This window comes from Melospiza melodia, chromosome 2 (assembly GCF_035770615.1).
Source record: "Melospiza melodia melodia isolate bMelMel2 chromosome 2, bMelMel2.pri, whole genome shotgun sequence".
Classification (NCBI taxonomy): Eukaryota; Metazoa; Chordata; class Aves; order Passeriformes; family Passerellidae; genus Melospiza; species Melospiza melodia.
This window is the reverse complement of record NC_086195.1, coordinates 6,569,176-6,593,363: the sequence shown is the minus strand read 5'-3', so window position 1 is coordinate 6,593,363 and position 24,188 is coordinate 6,569,176. Positions and strand designations below refer to the sequence as shown.

Sequence of the window (24,188 nt, the reverse complement as noted above, 5' to 3'; positions counted from 1 at the left end):
TAGAGGCAAAGCACCTGATTCTGCACATTTAAAGCACATCAGTCCTGTTGTACTGCCTCATTCATTGAATTTGGGTTCTATTCCACCCTTAGCTGCACTGCTGTACAGGTGAAGAACAGTAGGCCATGTCAATAGTTCCTCAAGCTGCAGAAAAGCAAGAAATGCAATGAAAGGTCAGCATTCACAAAAAGCAGAAATGTATTTCAGTGCAATGCTGTGACACAAAGCCCATCAAATGGCTGGATGAGGGAGAGGAGGGAGGAAGCAGTCAGTCTAGCAGGGCTCTTCACTCCAGCACAGAAATGAGAAGGGAAACCAAAGACTGGAACCAAATCCAGGCCACTGCCATGGAAGAGTGAAGAAGTTGTTAAGAGTAAGAGCAATGAGCTCTGGAAATGAACCACTGACTGACATAACACATCCATGTGAATGTGTTTGTCTTGGGCTTGTAGGTTAAACCTGGAGGTCCTTCTGGAGGTGATGCTCAAACCAAGCACTTGCTGAAGAGCTCAGGGCCCTTTGGTGGCTCAGAGGAGTCAAAATAGCAACTTTAATGGTCCTTCAGCCTCTGCAAAGTCACCAGAACAAACACAGATCCCAAACAAGAGATGAGTGAGGTGCCTGTGGGAGCAAACAGGCCAGAGTCTCCAGCTGCTCTTTCCTCTGCTACTGTCTTTGGAATGAAGGATGAAGTCTGAAGGGAGCCTGGGTGGACGTGGCTGGGATGTCTGTCAGCCTTGGGAGCTAGCCAGCTTTCTTATTATTCTGGTACAGCATGTTCAGAAAGCAAACTGGGGTTTTTTTCTTTGCTCTTTGTGCCAAAGGGAGTGCTGTGGCTGAAGCCAGCTGCCCCAGGAGCAGGTCCCAGAAGTGCTGAGGCCTGGGAAGCTGAAGGGCTGGAGCCAGAGGGCAGAGCAGGAGTGTTCTCCATTCTCTGGAGCAGGGTCCCCTGAGCTGTCACAAAGGCAGGGGTCAATGTCTGCTCCACAGCGCTGGCTGTGCAGCATGGCCACCCATGTGTGTGTAGATGAATGGCAATATCCATCTCCTTTTCACTGCTCCCAGGAGTATTTCAGGGAAGAAACATCAGAGTGGGCAGTGTTCACTGAGCAGCTGACACCCTGCCAGATCACATCCGTTTTTACCCCAGGAAAAATGATTTCTGCATCATTTAAGGCAAAAACTCATCTTAAATATCTTCAAGTTATGGCAGATCGTGACTTCTTTTCATACAAAAGAGCAGAGTCTTCAAAATTTCCCCTTCAGAAGTAAAAATCAGAGTGTATACTCTCCAGAATGTGTCTAGACAAAGATCACATTATTGCCTTCATCTCTCACAAGAGCACCTACAGCTCTGAGGTACAGCCTTCCTTCCTTCCTTCCTTCCTTCCTTCCTTCCTTCCTTCCTTCCTTCCTTCCTTCCTTCCTTCCTTCCTTCCTTCCTTCCTTCCTTCCTTCCTTCCTTCCTTCCTTCCTTCCTTCCTTCCTTCCTTCCTTCCTTCCTTCCTTCCTTCCTTCCTCCCTCCCTCCCTCCCTCCCTCCCTCCCCTCCCTTCCCTTCCCTCCCTTCCCTCCCTCCCTTCCCTCCTACCCTCCTACCCTCCCTCCCTCTCTCTACAAAATAAAGTCATGATCAATAATCTCACAAACAAAACTGAGAAATAAAACCCACTTCTCTCTCCCTGAGCTGTAACTAGCTCAGCAGTATATGCTGCTCCACCAAATCTTGCCTGCATCACATCACACCAGCATCAGTGATGGGAAAAGGACAAAGAGGCCACGTTGCAATATTAGCTGGAGACAAGTGCCAGGAAAAAAAAGGAAGTAATGAGGTTGGAAATGTCAGAATTAAAACATTACAAAATGTTATATATATGCAATCAATGGTGCAAGAAGTTGAGCACCAGGGGCTGGAGGAAGATGTTGGACAGCTGATCACCAGCTGCTGAGCCATGCAATACTGCTCCTTTTTTACTTTCTGGGCTGAGCCCTGTCCTGCTGTGAATAGAAGAGGCAGCACATCCTTGGCTGCCCTTCATGGCATGGCAGCACACACGGACATCCAGGCAGCATCCACAGGTAGATCCCCACCTGTCTCACTGTCCTGACAGCTCCTGACCTGCCTCTCACCCATTATGGAATCAGTTCATGTCCTGACCTCTACACCTCCTGAAAGACAGGGCTTTTAGGGGAATTCAGCCCAAGCACTCATCTGTCCTGCAACCACATTTTCAAAAACCCAAATGCCACACTACACTTTATCTACACTTTACACTTGTACTGCAAGTGGTATCAAAGGGAATTTTTTGAGTTATTTAAGGGCCAAACCAGCTTTTTACAATAAAATGAAACTACAGTTCTTATCAAATCCTAGTAGTAGTACCATGTTTTATCAAATAATTCAATAAACAACATTAAGTCACGCAGATTTCAGTTCCCATTTCTCACTAATTGGCACCCATATCATATCCTGTTGCATTACATGGTTTCCTATTCAACTGTGCTATGAGGAGAAAAAACACTTTTCTATATTTTTTTTATTTCTAAAGACAATATTAGAACATTCTTTTTGGTAGTGATGGGCACTGTTTTGCTCTGACACTAATGTATCCAGGAATACAGCTGTTTTTCTCCAAGAGGGAATATTTTAATATCAGAGGTTGATTTCCAAAATTTGCTAGATTCTTTACTTGATGGCAATGGCTTAGAGCAGATACATATTTGCTTTCTAACACAATGTTGAGATTTTTTTACAACCTGTTCTTAAAACAGCTTTTACCTGTTCTTAAAATAGCTTTCTATAAGGTCCATTTAGACTTGGAACACAATATCAGTTTTCAAACCCATGCTTAATAATTTCAAATCAGAGCTCATTTATTTTGACAGTTATGTTGACATAAAGATAATCAAGTTACAATTATATACATAAAATTATGGATAATGTTCTTTCTTTTAATTTGCTTCTTAAAAATTGTTGATGATGTAATCTTTAATTTGTACAGCAAATACCTGTGCTGAATTTTATTTCCTTAGGTAAGTATTAGTCTTGAGACTTTACATAATTTTGTTTGAATCTGAAAAATGTTTTACCTGTTTAGATGTTTTACCAGTTTTGTTTGTCAGATTATTGCCACAATGGCTCCTAAGCATTTTCTCTGAACATTTCCTTAGTTCTCCTCACAGAAGATCACCATGATCACAAACAAAAAGACACCTTAATTGTAGGGCATTTTATGGACTTCATCTTACCTCAGTTTGAGAAGGCTGAGGTTTGAAATCAGTTTTGGTAGGTTCTAAACACCTTTATGTTTCAGTTTTAGATAGCAGCCAGTGTATGCACCATGGATTCCCTCTCCATGCTCTCTGTGAGAGTTTGCAGTCACTGGGATCCAGCCTTAGCTGTTATGGGATTTTTTTAATTGCTCAGAGGATTTCCAGTGCTCTGTGTGTTATGTGGGATCAGAAATGCCATGTTGAAGAAGTTGTCCTAAAAACCAACAACTTGCTGTTGGAGAAGGGAAACCTCTTCTGGATGGTTTCAGACAATCTGCTCCTTCTCTTCCTCAGCTAAAGGCATCTACACGTGGCTTAAAGCTGAGTTTTTTCAGCTGTGTTCCCTCTCTTGTCATTTTTAGTCAGTGGAGTGAACCTGGGCAAAAGAAAGTAACCTTTCTCCAGAAGGCATTTCACACTCTAAAACCTGTGAATTCTATTCCCACACAGATTCTTTGATGCATAATCTCGTGGCCTGAGCGAATGATCAGAGCAAAGGCTCTCTGGCAGAAATGAAACTGAGCAAAGGAGCAGAGAGGAACTCAGACAGCAAGAGCACTCTTCTCTTTGGAATCATTGCACACAGGATAATGAGGCCTGAAAACAAGAGGCTCCAGAGACATTTTCAGCAATGAAATACCATGGTGGATTTTTTTTATTTTAACATGCCCACACAGAGTGAGCTGGGAAAAGTATTGCTGAGGTAGTTATTCCCTTGCAATTCCTAAAACAACAGAAAATCAGCTCTCTAAACATGCACAACTAATAAAGAATTGTGAATATCAGTGCTCCTTTCTAACAACAGGACTAAATGTAACACAGTACTTTCCTTCTCTGGGTATAAATAAATGGATTGTCATTGCTGCCACACACACAAAGTATATTTTGCACAAAACATGTGTTTTACACGGCTACGGGTTTCCTCTTTTGCATGAAACAATCCTGGAATTTGGGTGTTTAAAGTGATATTTTTGGCCAATTCCCTGAGCGCCTGGTGTCGCAACAAAATGTGAGCAGGAGAGCAAACAGACAGACTATTGCTTCCTCTTTTTCATTGACTTCTCACAAAGGGTTTTCTCAGAATCACAAGATACTTTAACTGCAATTGCATCTTTTCCCTCATCAGCAGACTGTTCTTAGCAGCCAGCTTTGCTGTCTTACTCCACTGACTCCACTAGTTAAGGAAAAAAATTATGTTTGTTCACTATCCTCCCCTCATCCTCCTTTAAGTGTCCCTCCTCCATTTCCTAATTCTACTAGCTTCTCTGTAGGCAGAGAAAAAGTATTGGGAAAGTGTTGCAAAATCATTCACACCTTGTATCTTCTTTTGTTTTTACCCCTACATAAAATCACACAAGGGGCCGAAGCTGCTGTGATTTCTCTCTTGACTTTTTTCCCAGTTGTTAGTCATAGTTTACTTTAGTAAAGTTTGAGTGCCATGCACCTCCACAGTGCAAAAAACAATGATTTGTCACACAATTCCATAAGGATGTGATATATTTCAGGTGTCACAGTACTGCTTTGATGGCTGACTCCAAACACAGTTGAAGTCTTACACACCACACACAGCCTTTTTCCTGTCCCCAGAGGTGTTCAATACGTCTGAGATCTTTTCTTCTATAAATTTAGAGAATATATATCTTCTATACATGTATCTTTTCTTCTATATATGTCTCTGTTTCAGTCTGGATTCTCAATAACTGTATTAATAAGATGGGTACTTTGCAGATCTACCAATTCTCTTTGCAGAACACACACCTGAAAGCAAACAGCTCTCTCACTTCTCTAAGTGCACAGAAAAACAGGGATACCATTTTCCTCTCTTTTTTTTTTTTTCCCCCTAAATCTTCTCAGTGTTTCTAGTTTCAAAGTCTACAGGCAACATATTTGCCACACACAAGCTGTAGGGAGTTACTTTATTTTCCTGACAGCCTTAGATGCTTTGTGTCAGTGTGTCCACACCAAAGAGAGGACAAATTACCTGTCAACAATTAGGGTGTTTTTAAAATCACTCTAGGAACTCAGCTGTCTCTGCCTGAATTTTTCTGTGAGTGCGTGGTAATAGGAATGAGGAGTCACATCTTTGATGAAAACTTTTCACCCAGGCTTTTCAAACATCTCTGTTATTGTTCATCTTAATTTTTTTGATGGGATACTTGTAGGGCAAAGATCACATCACTGAGGTCTCTCTTTTGACCCTAAGTCAAATACCCCAACTTATTGCTAGCAAATGCCATATTAACAAATCTGTGTTCAAAAGAATAAAAACACACTTTTATTGTATGCTATTCAGTGTAAATGCAAGGAACCATATCAGCTGCTTCTCTTTTTTTTTTTTTTTTTTTTTTTGCTTGTGTGGTAAGAAACATCTTACACGTCATGGCAATGATTTGGCAGTGAGAACCTGCTTTCATTAACCTCAGGGTTGTTCAGTGTGTGCCATAGGAATGGAGACAGTGGCAGAAGAACATCCATGTATTTCATGTCCTCTGAGGAATTCTGCAGATAGGGGCAAGTTAACTGCATAAGCCTGGGCCTTCATGGGTACCATTTAGAAGGGAAATAGGAGGCAAGATTGCCTTATAGATTAAAAATTCATTAGCAATCCATATTCAAAAGTCTGATGCAGGCAGAAAAATGGTTTGCCACCTGACCTTTCCAAATCCCAAAGAGATTCCTGGCTATGGAGACACATTTGCCTTTCTTGCTTATTGGGACATTCCTTTCCACCAAAACTGGTACAGAGGTATGAAAAAAGCAGGATAGAAGCCATTGCAAAGAACAGCAGAAGAGTTCTTTCAAACTGTGTATTTAGAAAGAAAAAAAACATATCCAAAATTGTAAAAAGTCACATAAACTCCCAAGCTTTTAAAGTCAGGAAGTTTTTAGCCACAAAGAACTGATTCTTTGTGCATCCCCATTCACCAAATGCCTGGTATTAAAAACAGCACCTAAAATATCAAAAGAACAGTTCCCAAACTATGATATGCCACCAGGAAATGTTTCAGTGAAAGACATGAATTGGCTGATGCAAATATATTCTGATTCAGGCATAATTCCATAGGAATGTTTATTTTCCTTTAAATTTAGCACAAATTTAGGCCCTCCCAAAATGATGACTGATTGTGGGAATTGCAGGCAGTCCCGACATGGGAAGAGATGAGAATCTGACTCCGTGTTTCAGAAGGTTGATTTATAATTTCATGATATATATTACATTAAAAGAAAATTATATACTAAATCTATACTAAAATAATAGAAGAAAGGATTTCATCAGAACGCTAGCAAAGAATAGAAAGCAATGGAATGAAAATAAAATCTTGTGACTGACCAAACAGTCCAAGACAGCTGGACTGTGGCTGGCCATTAATAAGAAACAACCACATGAGACCAATCAAAGATGTACCTGTTGCATTGCACAGCAGCAGATAATCATTGTGTTTCTTTTCTTCTGAGGTTTCTCAGCTTCTCAGGAGAAAAATCCCGGCAAAGGGATTTTTCAGAAAATATCATGGCTACAACTGATTTGCAGGTGTCAGTGATACAGAGAGGCTGAAGTAGTGTCAGCTTTAAGACCCAAAACTGAAATCCCCTTCTGGCTGCTGGCTGGCAGCGGAAATGGCCTTGAGATGGCAGGTCTTGCACAACCCCAGTTTCATATTCATTGTGCACAACGTCATCTTATTCCCAGGGTGACTAAAACCCAGAAAAAATAAAACATGAATGTGGTAGACTTAAATCATTGCTGTGAAAGTTTTGTGCCTTGTGTCACAAATGCTCACATTGGCAAAGAGGTCCCAGCTGGGTTTGAGCTCCTGACAACAAACAAGGCAAACACAGCCATTGATGTAGAGCCGAAAATGAAACTGTAGAGACTGAGAGCCGCGGTTTTCAAACACCCGGGGGGTGCTAAAACACCCCCTCACCAACACACCTACGACAGCTCCAGGTGCGGCTCTGATCTCTACCAAACCACACTTAGCTATTTACAAAATATAAACACAGAATAAATATGCCATTTATGCAAACACACACCTAACGTACTTTGAAAAAACAACTTTCCCGCTTCCCAGGCAGGATTCTTCGAGATCTCCGAGATCACCGGGTGCAGTCCCTGCCCTGCCCTGCCCCGGGGCTGTGGCACCGATCTCCAGCGCCTCGCAGAGCCCAGAGGGGACGCCTGTGAAAAACGCCAATCGTTTGTTTTTAAAATTTTAAATGTTTAATAGTAATAAACTGGTTCTAAAGATAGTAATATCATTAGAATAGTTTTAATAATAGTAATATAATAGTAATAAAAATTTGGACAATTTGGATTAGGACAATATGAGACAATAAAAACAAAGAGTTACAGACAGTCCGGGTACCTCTTTCTGGGCAAAATAAGCCTGAAAAGGGGCACATTAACAGAGGATTAACCCTGAAAAGCAATAGCTTGTTGCATATTCATACACCTCATACATGATGCATAAATTCCATTCAAACACAGGATTTTGTCTGGTCAGTGTCAGCTTCTTCCTCTGAATCCTGACGGTGTATTCAGGGCTGAGCGAGGCAGGAAGAAGTTCGTTTCATCGGATAATGGAGCAATAAATCCTTTTTCTCTGAAAGATTTGTGTGTCCTGTGGCTGCTATCTCGCTGCGAGTACTTTCTTTAAAAAAAGTATCTTACTTAGCATAGTTTATATTTTAACCTTGTGCTACAACCTAAAACCATATTTAACACGCTACTTAAGAAAATCGATACAGCATAACTTTCTAACACAACACATATAATATTCATTTTAATATTTGCGAGAAGCCTGTCATAAAACACGCATTTTTCACAACGCGCTATGGCCAAAGCCGCCGAGGGAGCAGTCCCGGCTCCTCAGCAGCGTGAGGGGCGTCCCGCCTGACGGGGACCGGCGTCCTTCCCTCAGCCCACACGGATTTGCAGAGCCGGGATCCCTCATCCAGCGGCCCCGACGAGGGTCGGGAAAGGGCTCACTGAGGACAGGCGGGTCCCTGAGACCCCTCACGGCCGGGACGAACGCGCTGAGTCTGAGCCCCCGCCCTCAGCAGCGGAAATCCCCGGCGGAGGAGGCGTGGGCGGGAAAGGGGACGGCCTGAGCCGCTGCTCGGCTTCGCCCGGCACGGCTCGGTTTAGCTCAGCACGGCCGGTCCGGCACGATGGAGCCGCGAGGGTGAGTGAGTGCGTGGTGGCCGCGGGGAAGGGTCGCTGCTGCCGCTCCCAGGAATGCGCATCGCCCTTGGGAAACGCGAGTTTTGCTGCTGCGGCGGGAAGGGAAAGCGCTGGCGGGGGCTGGGCTGCTAAAATGCCCTCAGGGAGACCCAGGGAGCCGGGACAGGCTGCGGCGCTCCCGGAGCTGGGGATTGCCAGAGCTCCCGGTCAGCCCGGGCAGGGGTCCCCTGTCACAGCGGCCATGGAGGGCTCCAGGTAATTAACGCCTTCTATGGATATTTTCAGCTGAAGGGTTGCGATGGGACGTGACTCACTGGGGTTTATTGCCCCGGGTAGCGCTGCCTTCCAGCAGGTGTTAGCAAAGCTCCGCAGGTGACACGCTTAGGGCACCTGCTGATCGGGAAAGCCGTGTCCCCACAAGGTTAGGGGACAAAGTGGGTCTCAGCAGTGGAGCAAAGCCCCCAAAGTTGTTACTGAAAGCATCGGGATATCTCTTGCCTGGCTGGAGCCTGCCATGGCAGCAACATCCCATGGCTTTAAGGTAAGTAGTGATGGAGAAGTTGAGGTGCTGGTAGGAAGAATCGTCTCACCCGTGAAAGGAGAAGTGCAACTTTCTCCTGTTTCACACGGCATTTTAAAACACTTGCAGATGAGGAAGGTGTGGGAAAGAAAAAGAAGCTTAAATTATTTTTTTTTTTAATTAAAAGAGCAAGACCCCAGCTATGCCAGCACTTCACTGAGCTCACTGCTAGTGATGGACACGGGAGCTGAGTGAATGTAGAAGTTTCTCTGCAGGCAGAGCACTTCTCACTTTTTCCAATTGAAGCTTGGAACTGAAGCCATTCCAGGGGAACATCGTGGGTGGACACCACCCCCACAAAACCACAGCTGCAACTTCCTTCAACAAAGAGGAGGAGGAGGCATCTCTGGATCTGTCTAACCTTGACTGTGGCATCATACATTAAAATGAGAAATCAGGATCTGCTTTGTATACATACATATGAGAATCAGTTCTGACTGATGTATCTAAATGTCTGATGGTATTAGCAAATGCCTACCATGGGAAATTCCCTAGAGAGTCTCTTAAGTATTAATCAGTTATTGTTTTCATTCTATTCTAATGAGTTGCTATATCCATAGCTTCTAACTTGGGTTGGGAATAATAAAACAAACACAGGCATGGGATTAAGAAAGATTGATGACTACATGAGCTGAGCTTGTCAAGACAAACATCTACAAGCCTGGTACAAAAGTGATGACTCCTGAACAGTGTAAAAATACAATGGCAATAAAATACAAATCCACGTGTAAAGGCCACTGTCAAAATCTTTACACTTATGTTTATACATTAGTAAAAGAAAATTTATTGCTGTTCTGTTTTGTAGAGTTGTATGTTTTACCTATTTGAAATTGGTTTAATAAACTACTTAATGTAAGAGAAGTAGTAGAAGAGACAGAACAGAATGTTTAGATGTGCTTCCCTGAGAGACTTTCTTTGAGACTGATTGCAGATTTACTGAAGTAAAGAGCAGAAATTTTCCACACTGGGCATACACTTAAACTTTTCAAACCTCATCTATCAAATCGTTTCAAAGGACACAGAAAAAGAAAATAAAGTGTGTTCTTTATACAAAAAAATAATACAATTCAGATTGGTTCTCCCCTACAATTTCTCCACCTCAGTCTCTGGGAATGGGGCTTCAAGTAGATGTAGATTTTGTGTCAGGAATGTTCTCTGCTTTCTGCATGGAAAGCTGAATAGGTTTGGGAAGATGATAATTCTACAAAATACAAATAGATGTGATGTGTGAATTCCTGTGCTTGGCTGGACAAGGGAGCTGTGGGGAAAGGGCAGGAAGCCTGGAAGAGAGGGGATTTTGTAAAGCACAAAGTGAGGAATGGCTGTGGGGAGTGAGTTCAGGTCAGGGCTTGCAGGGAGGAGGGCCAGGCAGGGCGGGGTTGGTTTGGAGGGAAGGCAGTGCCCAGCCTGGGTGGGAGAATCTGGAGCTCAGTCCCGGGCAGAAATGGCCTGCTGGGAGCAGGAATCCCTTTCTCCCTCTGCCCCAGCCCAGGGCTCAGTGAGGGCTGAGTGATGCCTTGAGAGGCTGCCTGGAACAGAGGCTGGACAGTGTTAAAGGAATAGAACAGGGATTTATTGAAAAGGCCTTCAAAGGATGCACCTTGGGCAGCACAAGAGGCTGACTGAGCCTACACTCAAGATGGACTCCTGGGTCACACCTTTTCCCACTTTTATAAGTTTTGGTCCATTTATATATTAGGGTTCATTGTCCAATTACAGCTCAGGTTATGCAGTCCCATCCTCCCAGACTGCTCTCCTCAATTCTCTGTTACACTTTTTGGGCCTGAAGCTGCAACAGTGTCCTTGGTTCTCCAGCTGGAAAAGGATTGTTTTGTCTAATTAAACTGTGAGGACAACTTGCTAACACTTTATATGAAGTTCAGAGTTATAGCTAATGCAGTACAGAACCTGGAAAATATGAAAGTTAAACTTAAGGCATCATGAGAACTCTGGGGAATGGGAGCCAGCTGAACCTGGACAGTGTGGCCTCTCAGTCCTGCCTGCACTGCTGAGCTGGGTACATGGTGACAGGCCAGAGCTCCTGTCACTCTGCCCCTCAGCTCAGCTCTGCAACCTTATTGCACCTGAGCAATACTGAGGTGGCCAGCTCAGCCACACAGTTTCATTCCAAAACCTTTCCAGCATCTTTCTTTCCCTTCCTACAGCAGTCTGGAAGAAGGAGAGCACAATGTGTGACTAGGTGTGGTGCTGAAAGGCTATTTTAAAGTAACTCACAGGGAAGTGCTGTCCATTTAGCTTAGACCCCTGTGGGATGAGAGTTAAATCACTTGGACTTTATAGATGGGTTAAACTGGGTTTCCTATGGCCTTCTTTCCTTTGGAGAAACTCCTGCACAGATTTGCCCCTCCTGAATAATCAAACACACCAAATTCCTCCCAGCAAAAACCTTTGCACAGCTCTCCACTATCAGCAGGTTTCCTGTTTACACATTTTTACTCAGTGCACAACCTGGTGGGCAGCATGGTCAGCTGCTGTTTCCCTTTAACCAGACAACATGACTCCTGGAGTTTCAGCAAAAAATTGGAGAACTTTTATAGGGTTTTGACCTGTGCAGCCACTGTCCCTCCCAGTGACCCAGATAGCCCCCAGAGCCTGTTTGTCCAGCAAGCAAATCAATTCTTTCAGAAGAGAAGACAGGCCCAACACCAGCTTCATGCCCTCTGCCCTGATTCCAATATTAGTGCATTTTGCTGCTATTCGTGGCCTTGGCCACCAAACCACTGCTGAGCTGTATAAACAGAAGTTTTGCAGCTGTCAAAAATGCAAATACTTAATGGGGCATTGCATGGGAGCAGTACCTAATTTACCTACTTCTGCCACTATATTAGAACAATCAAAATTGGGGTTATTGCTTATTTAAACAACAGAGATGCAAAGTCAGTTGTAACACTAGTTTGTGTTTTGTTTTAGGCACGGATTTCTGTTACTGCTCCTTCTTATCCTGAAAGCTGGTAAGTGCATAAAATCTCAGTAAAAATTAAACTCTCCTCCCTTTAATGTGTTTGGCCAAATGCACAGAGTAGATGTAAAATGTACAATATGAACATCTCTGTGTTTTCTACAAGATACTGAAGAATTCCTCTGAGTGAATTGTTTCTCTGACATGCATCAGGGAAAGAAGATAAAATCAATTTCTGTTTCATTGCAGAGAGCAGCCAGAGATCTTATGCTCAGATTGCTTTGCTTGCTTCAGAGACTTCCCTGTGTACTTATCTCTGTCAACAAAAGGCCTTAGAAGTGGAGAAATAGGAGGTGCTGACAAGCAGATCTAACATGCCTGTATACTCAAGAGTAGAATTATATGTCACAGTATCAAGTAGTTTTACTACTGCTTATTAGTAGTAAATTTACTCCTACTATTAGTCATTTTACTTTTACTATGGTTCTAAAATATGCCTTGCAAAACAAAGGTAGAATTAAATCACACCACCTCGTGATTAAAGTGTTTTTAGAGTTCTCTCCTCTGTTCTTGCTTAATCACTGAGAAGGACCTCAACAAAGCCACCAAGGAAACTCCCTGGCCCCAATATCAGGACAAACTGTCCCAGATTCAGTCCCAATAGATGCTGCCTGGCCAGTTTCTGGCCACTCATGGAGTTGCACCCATCATTGCCAGGGCATTGCTTTTCCTGCTATTCCAATGGGTTTCCCAAAATCTGAGCCAAGCAATTGTGTTGCATTTCAAGCCTGTTCTTCCAGTCCCAGTATACCTGGTAAACATCCTGCCTTTCTCCCTGCAAGCACTGTGTCTGCCTCAGTGGTAGTTTTAGACCAGGGTGCCCAGCTCAGATGTGCAGATGAGCTGTTTCTGAGTCCCAGTGCACCCTCACAAAGACAGGTTCCCTTTCAGCATTGCCACCTCCCTCCCACCTCACCATGCACTGTTTCTTCATTTCCAAACCTCCACTCTGTCATCTTCCTTCCCCTGAGCCATCCACCCACCTAATCCCTTCCCCCAGCTGGAATCTCTGCCATCCAGCCCCATGCCTGACCCCTCTTGCCTGGCACCCACAACACAAACACTGATCTGGTGCCATCAACCATTGCACCAGTGAGGTTTTGGCTGCTGGGCTGGGGTGATGGATCCAGCAGGGAGGTGTGGGCAGAGCTGCCCAGCCCTGTGGGACTCACTGAGCTGAGCTTTCTGCATCAGCTGTCATCACCTCGTGCCTTTGCCTCGCTCACATGGAGCAGAGGATGCCTTTCTCATGTCCAAAAGGCAGGAAAAGTGCTCTGAAAGACAGATATGGTCCTGACTTTACCTCAAGTGACCCTCAAGATGTAAATGTCTAATGAAAGTGCCACTGGAGGGATCTGGGTGTGCTGGTTTGCCAGCTGAGTGTGTTTGTTCAGAGGGTGTCACTGACAGTAGCAGTAAAATGTGGTTGCTTTGTCATGCCAGCTTTGGGAAGTACTTTTACTCCCCTTCTTAATTTTTTGGGTCTCAAAGTAATGGCAGCACTCTTTCTTATCAATGTTTCCACTTCTTGTGATCTAAGTGGAGTTATGTGGCGTTTTTCTTAATTAAAAAAAAAGAAGTGATTATTGAAGCATTAGGACCTGAATATGTGTCTGCAGTCATTGCAAAGTGAAATGTGGGTATCCATGGGGCTAGGAATGATTAACACTGCTTGGCTCTCAGAGAAAAGGTCCCTTTGGACAATGCACAGACAAATAGACATGGAGAGAATTAGCCACTGGAAATTTGGGGGATAGGAATGACTATGAAGAGAGCACACTCACCTACCTGCTATAAAACTAATACCAGAGTCTATATGTGGTATAATGTACTCAAAAATAATTACTTTTTTCCCCACATTACCTCCCTTTTCTCTCTCTCTCTCTCTTTTTTAATCTTGTAGTTGCAGCACTAGAGAAGAAGAATATCATCAGTAAACTTGGTGACAACGTCACACTAAGTTGCATTTATAATGAAAAGAAACCCTTGCAATTAAAAAATCTCCGGGTATATTGGCAAATTGCTGATGATTCCTATCAAGAAAAGTGTTCAGTTGTGCATGCACTGATCTCTGGCCAAGATGATAACAGCAATCAATGTATTCACTTTAAAGACAGGACTCAGTTACTCTGGGATAGGTTGGAAAATGGTGATTTTTCTCTGCTATTGCTAAATGTCAGCCAGAGTGATGAGCATACATACAAATGCATAGTGCTGGAGAAAACTGAACTTCCCAAAGTGATTCACCAGGCAGAAGTGGTTCTCAGCTTAGCAGGTAAGAGCTTGTGTCACTTTGCCCAAATTCTCATTTCCACTTTTCAAATTTGTCCTATCTCAATACTATATTTAAGCACAACTTTAATTTTGAAACAGACTTCTGCTCTTTGCTGAAATGAAGTCTTCTCTGCCTAATTTAAAACAGGGAACATAAACCTTGAAGAATGCATGTAAAAACTGTTTATCCAGTGTCTGTTTCTCTTCTTGTTTTTCATGGGTATGAGGGCTCTTGCATGTGACCGTGTGACAGCAGCTGAAGTTGGTCCTTTCTTCCTTTGGACTTGGCTTTAGCTTTCTGCCCTCTCAGAGATTCTCTCAGCTCTGTGGTTTACATACCAAACCTGCAGGCACTTCTCTTTCAAGTCTTGAGGGTGGTGTCAAATCCAGCAGTTTGTTCAGAATCCATCCCAAAATTTTGCCTTTCCAGTACGTTTCAAAACGTTGACAACTATTTCTTTTTCTCCTTGCTCTCCAGCGAGTTACAGCCAACCAATACTCAGTGGACCAATAAGAACCAGTGACAGCCCTGGAGAGGAGGTGACCTTTCAGTGCAGGTCTGGCAATGGATACCCAAAGCCCAACGTTTACTGGATCAATAAAGCCAACAACAGCCGCCTGAATCACTCACAGACAGACATCACACCCCACGACGATGGCACCTTCAGTGTTCTCAGCACACTGAAGGTGACAGCCACTTCTAACATGCAAATAGAGTGCTTCATAGAAAATGAGATGCTGCAGGAAAATCTATCAGCCAACTGTAAGTTCCCTCATGCTTTCTAGGTAGCAGGAATGTCATCCAGTGGGTGTCTGTCTGTAGATGCACACTAACGAGGGCTGTGCATTAATGCAGTGGTTCTAAAATGTTCTAAAGATCTCAGGCTTTGTTTCAAGCTCCAGTTATGCTTAGATATGGATCTGATGTTTAAATCTTCCACACTGAAGTGAATAACCCACCAAGTGTGTTGTGATAACAGCACTGAGAAGCTCTTGCATCTGAGGCAGTTGCTGAGCTTAACCTTTTAGTTCCTCAGGATCATGATGCTTTGGGGAGTCAGGTTGTTTTTCAGGGGCCACCTTCCAGCAGATCCATGATTTCTGACCCCCTACACAATGGCCTTGCAACACTAACATTTGCTTTTTATTCTGCTGAGTTCCAAAGTTCAATTTCCAGCTTCTCCAAAACTCAATTTAATACAGTGCACAACTTCAGGTCTGCAGCAAATGGGCAATATGAGCTCAATGGAACAATGTACCTTGTAGCACAAGTAAAATGTGCTAATTATTGCTGATGTGATGATTAATAGTAAAAGCAAGTATTTAGTCACTCAACTCTTCACAAAACCAGAAAGCTATTGAAAAAAAAATTTATTAAGAAGTTATAGTTTCAGTACCACTGCTATAGTTCATTATTTCCAAAAAGCTGTGTAGAGAATCTGTCTGGAGGGGAAGGCTGATCTGGAGGTGGCTGTTTGATGTCACTGCTGTTCCTGGTCCTGCCTCCAGCCACGCTTTTCTCTCAAAGGTCTCTACACCCTGGTGCAAGGAGCTTGGGATATTTCCATAACTGTAGCTGGATACTCACAGCTAATTTACCTGAACACCCCAAACACTGATCCCATGCATGTAGGCAAACAATATTAACTATTTCCAGGAGCAAAAATTGAACACATGAGCAGAAGTTGCATAGTAGAGTGTTTATGTGATAATACACCATGCTGTCATCCCAAATTAAAGGAAAATCAAGTAACCTCATCATTAGTTTCCTAATGGCATTGTCATGTTGTCTTCTGAGGGAAAAGACCTTCATATTACTATTTTTGTGGGGTTTTTTAAAGTCTCTCAATCTCACTTGAAAGAGTAAGAGATGTGATTTTAAACCTTCAGTTTGCAGCAATGAGTGAAGATCCTTCACTAACTTCAGGGAAACAGGTTTTCAGCCATTTTTCTGAATACTATCAGACTTACACTATAGATTCTATATAGATTTATTTTCAGCTGAGTCTAGATACAAGCCCAAACATACAGCCTCTCAAGGAGGGAAAGAAGAAAAAGGAAAAAAGAAGAATGGATGCATTATGATGACAGGGAAGAGTAAACTGGTATTTAGGCATAATTAGCTGGAGATGTGTCTCACTCAGAAGGAATCACCAAAATCACAGTGATATGAATAGCACAAATCTTGACTCCTTCAGAATTTTTTATGCATCTAAAACATGGTGAAATATTTGCCTGGTATGAAATTGAGAATTTACACCTCATGACATCCTTTTCTATTTTATTCTAGACACGCAGCAGAAGAAAATCAGTGGTCCTGGCACAGAAAGTGACCAAAAAACAGAGAAAAAAGGACGAGGTGCTCAAGCAGCTGGCATCATTGGCATTGTCTTTGTGATAGGTCTTCTAACTGGTTTAATCTGCTGGCTGTGGAGAAGGAGGTCCTCTAATCTAGTGTCCTATAAAGGTAATGAGACACTTCATTTGCGTGACCACGTTATAAGAATCCTTTTTCACTTGCCAAAATGCTCAGTGTTATCCAACAGGGAGAGTTCAATTATGAGTAAGCTAGATGAAGTATAAGCTACGTTATCTAGTAGCAAGAGATGAGTATGACAAGCAGTAGGAAATCCTGCCATGAACAAAAACTTGGGATGCTCTGGGGAGGAAATGTGGTGCCCCAGGATGTGTTATTCTTTATGATTTTCTCTTTCTGTGTCTGAGCCTTTCTTCCTGTGTCTGTGTCTTTCTCCAAGCTGGGAGTGTTTAGCCTGGAGAAAAGGGAATTCAGGGGTGACCTCATCACTCTCTACAACTTCCTGCAAGGTGTTTGTGCTCAGCTGGGGCTGGGCTCTTTCTCCAGCAGCACTGACACACCCAGAGCACACAGCCTCAAGCTGCATCAAGGGAAGTACAGGTTGGATATTAGGAAAAAGATTTTATGGAAAGAGTGAGAAAGTTCTGGAATGGCTGCCTGGGGAGGTGCTGGAGTCCCCATCCCTGGGTGTGTTTAACAAAGCCTGGATGTGGCACTGGGTGCCAGGGTTCAGCTGAGCTGCTGGGGTTGGGTTGGACTCAATGATCTTTAAGGTCTTTTCCAACCCAGTGATTCTGTGAATTCTGTGATTCTGTGAATCCTGAGCCTCACAGGAAGTAATTTCTGGATGTGAGAGTAACTCAGCTTTGTGTCTGTTTGGGCTATGGTTTGTCAGCTGTGATCCCTGCAGGCTCCTTCTGGACAGATGGCACAAAACAGGACTGGGGTCAGTAGTTTGCTCAGCTTAGCACAGTTTGAAGCAGAAATCAGAGCATAATTCAGTCCTGAGAGCTGTAGAGTCACTGGCTGGATGAGTAAGGGTCAGGATCCTGCTGGGATCAAGCAGAAATGTAGCTGGTCACATGGGTACCCTTGTGTAGCTGGATGTGTAGCCCATGTGTGTGACTGTAAAAAAGCTCTAAAAGACATCTTGTGGGCCAGACTGAGTCTGCCAATGTAGCTGAGCACCTCCAAGACCCTATCCAGGAGCCAACATCTAAGGGACAGAGCAGGGACACCCACACTTTTCATGGACAAGGACAATCCATGTTAGCAACCCTCAGAAAAGATCAGGGGAAAGCAGGGTCATGATTGTCCAGGATCTGCAGCAGCTCTTGTAGAAGTCGTGTCCTTCGTACAGAAACAACCCAAGAGTGAGGCAGGACTCTATCCCAAGATGGGATTTTTTGGGGGATTTTTCAATCCCAAAATCTCTCCTTTCTGAAATGGTAGCCTGGGTTGTAAGCAAATAGAATATTGGACTGGATTTTACAGAACATTTAGCACATTGAACCTTCAGATTTGGTGGATGTTGCTTAATATCAATCTCATTTTTCTGAAGTCTGTGGTTATCTATCCTATATGCTGAAACCCATGCATTTGTTTCAACAGATGTCCAGCAAAGAGAAGACCAAGGAGGACACAGCTGTAAGTATTAAAAATATATTATTTTGTTTGTTTTGAGTGATTTAACTTCACAGCTTCAGTACTCAAGTTCAGCACAAACCTTTAGATTAGACTTGGCTGGATGATACAAACTGAAGGATTTTTTTGTGCACTACACCCTAGGTGATCTTTAACTGGGATACAGGAACATCATTTGCATCATGTCTGTGAACCTGAGCCTATATACACCCAATTTTTTTAAAAAACCCTCCTTTTCTAGAAGAAACATGCTCTTCAGACCTTCACCATGTTCATATTTTTATTTTTATTGCCACATAATATTGCAGGCCAGCTGATTTACAAATTCATTTGTTATTTATAGTAGGGAAAAAATGAAAATTGGGTGAAAAAATGAAGACAGATTTGGAAAAAAGATTGGACAGAGGACTTGCAAGAGTACAGGGTGAAATATCTGCCTATTTCATATCTCACTTGGTAGTTTCTACTGAATCTAATGAGTGTTGCCTTTGTGTCTGCAGAACAGGCAGAAAATGCTGTGGTTTCACTAAAACTGTACTAGTTAGAGCAGAGTTTGCTGTAGCAGGTGCTGTGAATGTACACAATGCATAGTGTCAAGCAGAACCAAAACAACCCTTAAATAAATAAACCCATAAAAAAAGCTTTTACTTTTTCTGGAATTTCTTTGACAGCCATGGGAACTGGGTTAATGGTCAGTTATTTTTCAGACCACAGCCTGATCCCCAACATTTGTGGTTGCTAAACATCAACAGCCATTGCACTCCCTCCTGCAGAGCATAATCTATGGAGGAGGATGGACTTTCTCCTTAAAATAAAGAGATATTTTCTCATTTTGTTCCTAGGAACTGCATTGACGTAGCACAAACAGCTCATTTAAGGTCAAGTTTTTCTTCTCCAGACTGAGTTATTGCAGGCCCTTGTTGGTTTGATCCCTGGCCTTAGCCCATTAGTAAAAAAACCTCTGTGGCATGAATAAGAGTAAATATTTATCCTGTTTGTATTGAAGGCTGCTGTAGCATGATTTGTTCATTGAGGACAAAGCCAGGGCACCTTCCAGATGTTGTCTTTTCATTGTCATTTCTCCACTCCTCTTGTGGAACAGGAGGTGGGACAGCAGCTTTGGTGGCTCACTGATGACAGAAGCTGTCCCACCTCTGAGGCTCCTGCCTTGGGCATCCTAATTTAAGGACAGCTTGGATCAATACCAGAGAAATTAAAATGCTCCAGGGAATGTGATCTCTGGTGAGAGATGGATTATGTCTGTTTAGGCTGGAGAAGGCCAGGCTGATTAAGGACACAATAACAACATTCAGAATGCCTTTTGAGAGGATGGGACAATTTATTTATTGTGCTAACCCAGCTGACTCTGCAATTAAGGCACAGCAGACTTAAACAAAGGAGATTTAAGCCAGATGTTAGAAGAAATTGTCTAAGGGTGATGGTAGTTGAGCACTGAGGCTGAGTTTGTCCTGGCTATCAAGCCTCCATCAGTCCAGGTTTGCTGCTTTGTGATTTCTTAACAAAAGAGAAAACCAGTATCTGGCAAGAATTATTTAGAAATAAAGCTGGCATTACCTTAGTACAAAAGATGAGCTCTAGGAGAAGTTCTAGGAGAAGTTCTAGCCTAATTCAATCATTACTTGGTATTTTCAATGCTGTTGTGGGTGGTGGATGGGGGGTAAGGCCCTGGGGAGGTGCATCCAGGGGGATGCTCTGCCACAGCATTTTGTTTTCAATACTGCTGTAAATGCACTTCTGCTTCTGGCACCTTGTGAAGAAGGTGAGGTTGTTTCATGGCAGTGAGAATCTGAATACTGCAAACCAAACTGAGATTACTGAAACTAACTTTGCTGATACAAAGGCAAAAAAAAAAAAGAGTTTGGAAACTGGGAGGAAAGCAGATGGCAAGGAAGAGTAACTCCATCCTGGTGGGATTAGTCTCTGCAGACACCCACTCCAGTGAGGGTGAGGAAGCTCTGGTGAGGAGAAATTCAGAGCTGGAGCAGTTCTGAACTATTACATGAAGGAATTCCTTCATTTCCTGAGAGGACCCAGAGGAAGCCACAGAGAGGATTTGTTCATCTCATTCTCTGAAATAGTTTTAAATGAGCCCAAGGTGACACTGCTATCCCTTCACAAGGGAGGTCACTGTTTCCATTTGCACAGAGAGGCACTTCCAGGCTGTGGCATGAGCACAGAGAGCCCCCAGTGTCCTGGGTATTGGGCAGGACTTCTCCCCACTCAGCTCTCTCTCAGCAGCATGAATATGTCTTTTCCATAGCTTTGCAGCTTCTTCCACTGGTTACATAGGAATGATTATTTCTGGAGAACTTTTTGTCTATTTTTGAATAAAAATAAGTTATTTTGTTCTTACAGCACCTGTCTAAATGGAAGGTCTGCCAACAAGTTGGGTGGCTGGAGATGTGTCAAGAGAAGCATCACTCCCTCAGTGGCAGCATTGTTTGTAATACAAGTGACAGATTTCTGCCAAGAGAGATGGCAAAGGAAAAAAATGAAAAGCTTCTAGAACACAATAGAGAGGAAAATCTGCAGGATTTTCATTCCAGCCACTGACTGTCCCCACAGAACAGTTGTGTCACCACTCCAGCTCAGCACTTTGGACAGTCCCCTGTGATTGTCAGTGATTTGGGCACTGTACTGAGGAAAGCAGAAATCCTGGGACTCAGCTGCTCTGTGCCAGAACACTGGGAGCTGGAGACTGTCCAGTCTCTCATCAGGATCCTTGAGGACTCTCAGGAGCAGAAGCAGCACCTTCAGGAGCATGGGATGTGCTTGCTGTCACCTTACCCTGAGGATGGCTACATGTGAAGAAAGGCAGCTAAAACAAAGAAAGAAAACTGAAGGGCTCTGCAGAGTGAGATTTGTGACTTCTTCCATTTTCTCTCTCTCTAGAGTACAATCCTTTCATTGTCTCTTTTCACCAGCTGCTGCTGTGTACAGAACCAGGCAGAGCAGCCAGTCCTCCAAAAACAGGAGTTTCTCTAATGAGATCAAATAATGAATTTGTTATCATAAGGGAAGGTGCCTTCTTTAAGCCTTGATAGCAATATTTTGGTTTTTACCAAATATTCCACCAAAAAGGGGACTTCCACTTTGAACAGGAGCCAGCTGTGAGAAAAAACAAGCTGTAGAAATCACAATTAAAAATAGTGCTCTCTGCCATGTGAATGTCATGTTACCTGGACTTACCCTTCTCAGGATGGAGCAAAACCTGTGGTTGAGCTCTGCCTGATTCAACTGAATCTTTATTTAAGCACCTTCCTGTGGCTTCCAGGGAGGATTTTAAACTGAAGGTTTTAAACTAAACTAAACTTGTGCTTTTGTCTCATCCTTGCATGCACCCAACAAAACAAAAAAGAACAAAACCCAAATTCTATCAGGGTGTTGTCCATGAATGTCCAGAAAGCCAAGAGCTGCATTTTCCTTGTGCCAGTGCATGTGCCTTGCTGTTTCAGCCCCAAGTCAGCCAGACTGACTGCCTGATAATTGCAAAACTTTGCTGATGATATGAAATTTTGGAGGAGGAGGAATTTTTACTAGCTCTCTTTCCCAGATGGGACAGTTTCCCCATCTTGTCATGAGGGGATGGAGATTGTTATTTTAAACTGAGCTCTGGAAACACTTGACCTCTCCTGCACCAGTTGCTAGACTAAATTTTTATGATTTTTGTGAATAAGTCTTGTTTGTTTTTGCTTTGTGTGTAAGAGGCACTCCAGTATCAACTCTGAGCTCAGACACTGATTTTTCATATCAAGATCAGCTTTCAAGTCCCAGCTGAGTGAAAATTCTGTTTTACTCACATCACTGGAGGCAGGGCCATTTGGCAAGAGTGCAGCAGTTCTCTTTTGTCAAAGCAGCTCCCAGCTGAGTAGCTGTGCTTCTCTCATGTCCATAAATCCAGATATCAGAGATTTTCTGAGTCCAAATCTCGTCTTCAGTGTGCCCTAAAGGGAACTTGCTTGAGGAAAGCTTGCAGACACCTCAAAAATATGAACAACATCTGTGCAGATGTGCAGGGCAACCATTTCCTAGTGGGTCAGTAAAAAGTCCTGCAGACATTTCCTTATCTGTCACATGAAGATGTTTTGTGCAGGCTGTGGTGCTGCTGTACCTGACAGAAGCCTTTCCTACAAGTAGTTTCCACTTTTATATTCTGTAACTGTAATGGTTCAAAGATATAAGAAGTGACCTAGCAGCACTCTGCAATATGGCATTAAAAAAAATTTAGACTGGTTGGATTTTCTTATTTCTGGGCTACTTCATGGATACACCTGAATACAAAAGCCTTTTCTTGCAAAATCTGTGCTTTAATTTAGCTTAGAGTTCCAGCTATTCTTAGAGGTCAGTAAATCCTAGATGACAGTTGGTTGCTACCATTCAAAAGGATTTGGGAATTTAGTAATAGCAATTTTTGTCTTCACTTGCCAAGTTTATCTTTTAAATAAAGTCTATTCATTCTTCTGGATGTTTGACTAAATCTATCAACACACACAGAGCCAAGTCAATCCAAGCCATTGCCTCCACCCAAGGCGAGTTTTACTTTTTAGCCACATCCCTCAGTGCTCCTTTTCAAAGGCCTCAGATTAGGGGAGGCAAACACAACACAGAGCTGATCACCTTTGCTTTGTTTTGGCTCACACAACAAAATCCCTCGAACAACCCCACAAACTCCAGGAAAGGCAGGCAGTGGCCTGAGGGCAGCACTAAGCCTGGGCTGATTCATCCCCTTCTCACCCAACTTCTCAACCCCAAGCAGAGCAAAGGCACAGCACACACTCCTGCTTCCAGAGCTGAACCAGCTCATTGCACACTCCCCCAGAGCAGCCTTGCACAGGAGCACCAGCATCCCTCTGTTTGCCTTCACCAAAGACAGCAGCTCACTTCAACACATGCACAGGAAAGCAACAGTTGATGCAGCTTTGGAGGAAGACTAATAAATGAACTCACTTTCACAGAAAAGTGAAAGACTTTTTGCTGTGGCATGGCTGGTAAACCACAAGTGGAAAGCCCCAAGAGAAAACGTGTTGCTACTTACTGATCTGGATCCATCTGTCCTGTTGTCAGATTCACTATTTAAATCTTTTTACCTGTGAGAGTTGAAGTGTCTCTTTTGCTCAAAAAACCATTCCCTTTTTCCAGCTCCCCCGACTCCAACGTCTGTTCTCAGTAGCTGTTGGTCTATGTCAAAGAAAACTTATTTGTTGCTTTCCCAGCTTTCAAAGTGAATTTTTCTCATATTTGTAGCAAACATGAACAAGAGGTAATATTACCCCCAAGTGTAATTTCTCTAACTTCTCTCATTTCCAGAGGAGCAGAAACTGCTGTAAAGAACAATTGAGTCCAGCCTAACTCCAGGGAGAAAACAGCCCCATGTCTGTCAGGCTTTTGGGGTTTTTCCTCTCCATATGTGGTGGGCATTAGGGCCTTCACCTCCTCCATGATGTGACAAGGGATGGAATCATTGTCATCTGATCCCTCCTCGAGGATTATTGTGGAGCTCCTGGAGCAAGTCTGGAACAAGGGTACAAAGGTGATGGGGGGACTGGAGCACCTCAGTGATGTGGGAACACTGAGGGAGGTGGCTCTGTTCAGCCCCAAGAAGAGACAACTGAGAGGGGACTTGAGCCATGACTGTCATTTTCTGCAGGGAGGGGACAGAGCAGGGAGCAGCTGAGACATGGGACAAGAGGAATGGGCAGAAACTGATGGACAGAAAGTTCCACCTGAAAATGAGGAAGAACTTTTTTTTGAGGGTGGCTGAGCACCAGGAGGCCCAGAGAGAGTGTGGAGATCTCCCCTGGAGATGCTCAAAAGCTGCCTGGACACAAACCTGAGAAACACATTCCAGGGGACTCTGCATGAGCAGAGGGGTTGGACTGGATGACTGTGATCCCTTCCCAGCTTACCCATTCTGT

The 24,188-nt window shown here is 43.4% G+C and overlaps 1 protein-coding gene across 1 annotated transcript; it reads left to right on the top strand.

Moving 5' to 3' along the window:
* Window positions 1-8,361: 8,361 nt before the first annotated feature.
* Window positions 8,362-22,738, top strand: ICOSLG (inducible T cell costimulator ligand). Its single transcript, XM_063181660.1, has 7 exons — window positions 8,362-8,458; window positions 11,969-12,009; window positions 13,921-14,292; window positions 14,770-15,054; window positions 16,582-16,758; window positions 18,220-18,255; window positions 20,629-22,738. The coding sequence occupies exons 1-7, from the start codon at window positions 8,445-8,447 to the stop codon at window positions 20,637-20,639; spliced, it is 936 nt and encodes a 311-aa protein (XP_063037730.1). The 5' UTR covers window positions 8,362-8,444; the 3' UTR covers window positions 20,640-22,738.
* Window positions 22,739-24,188: the final 1,450 nt, after the last annotated feature.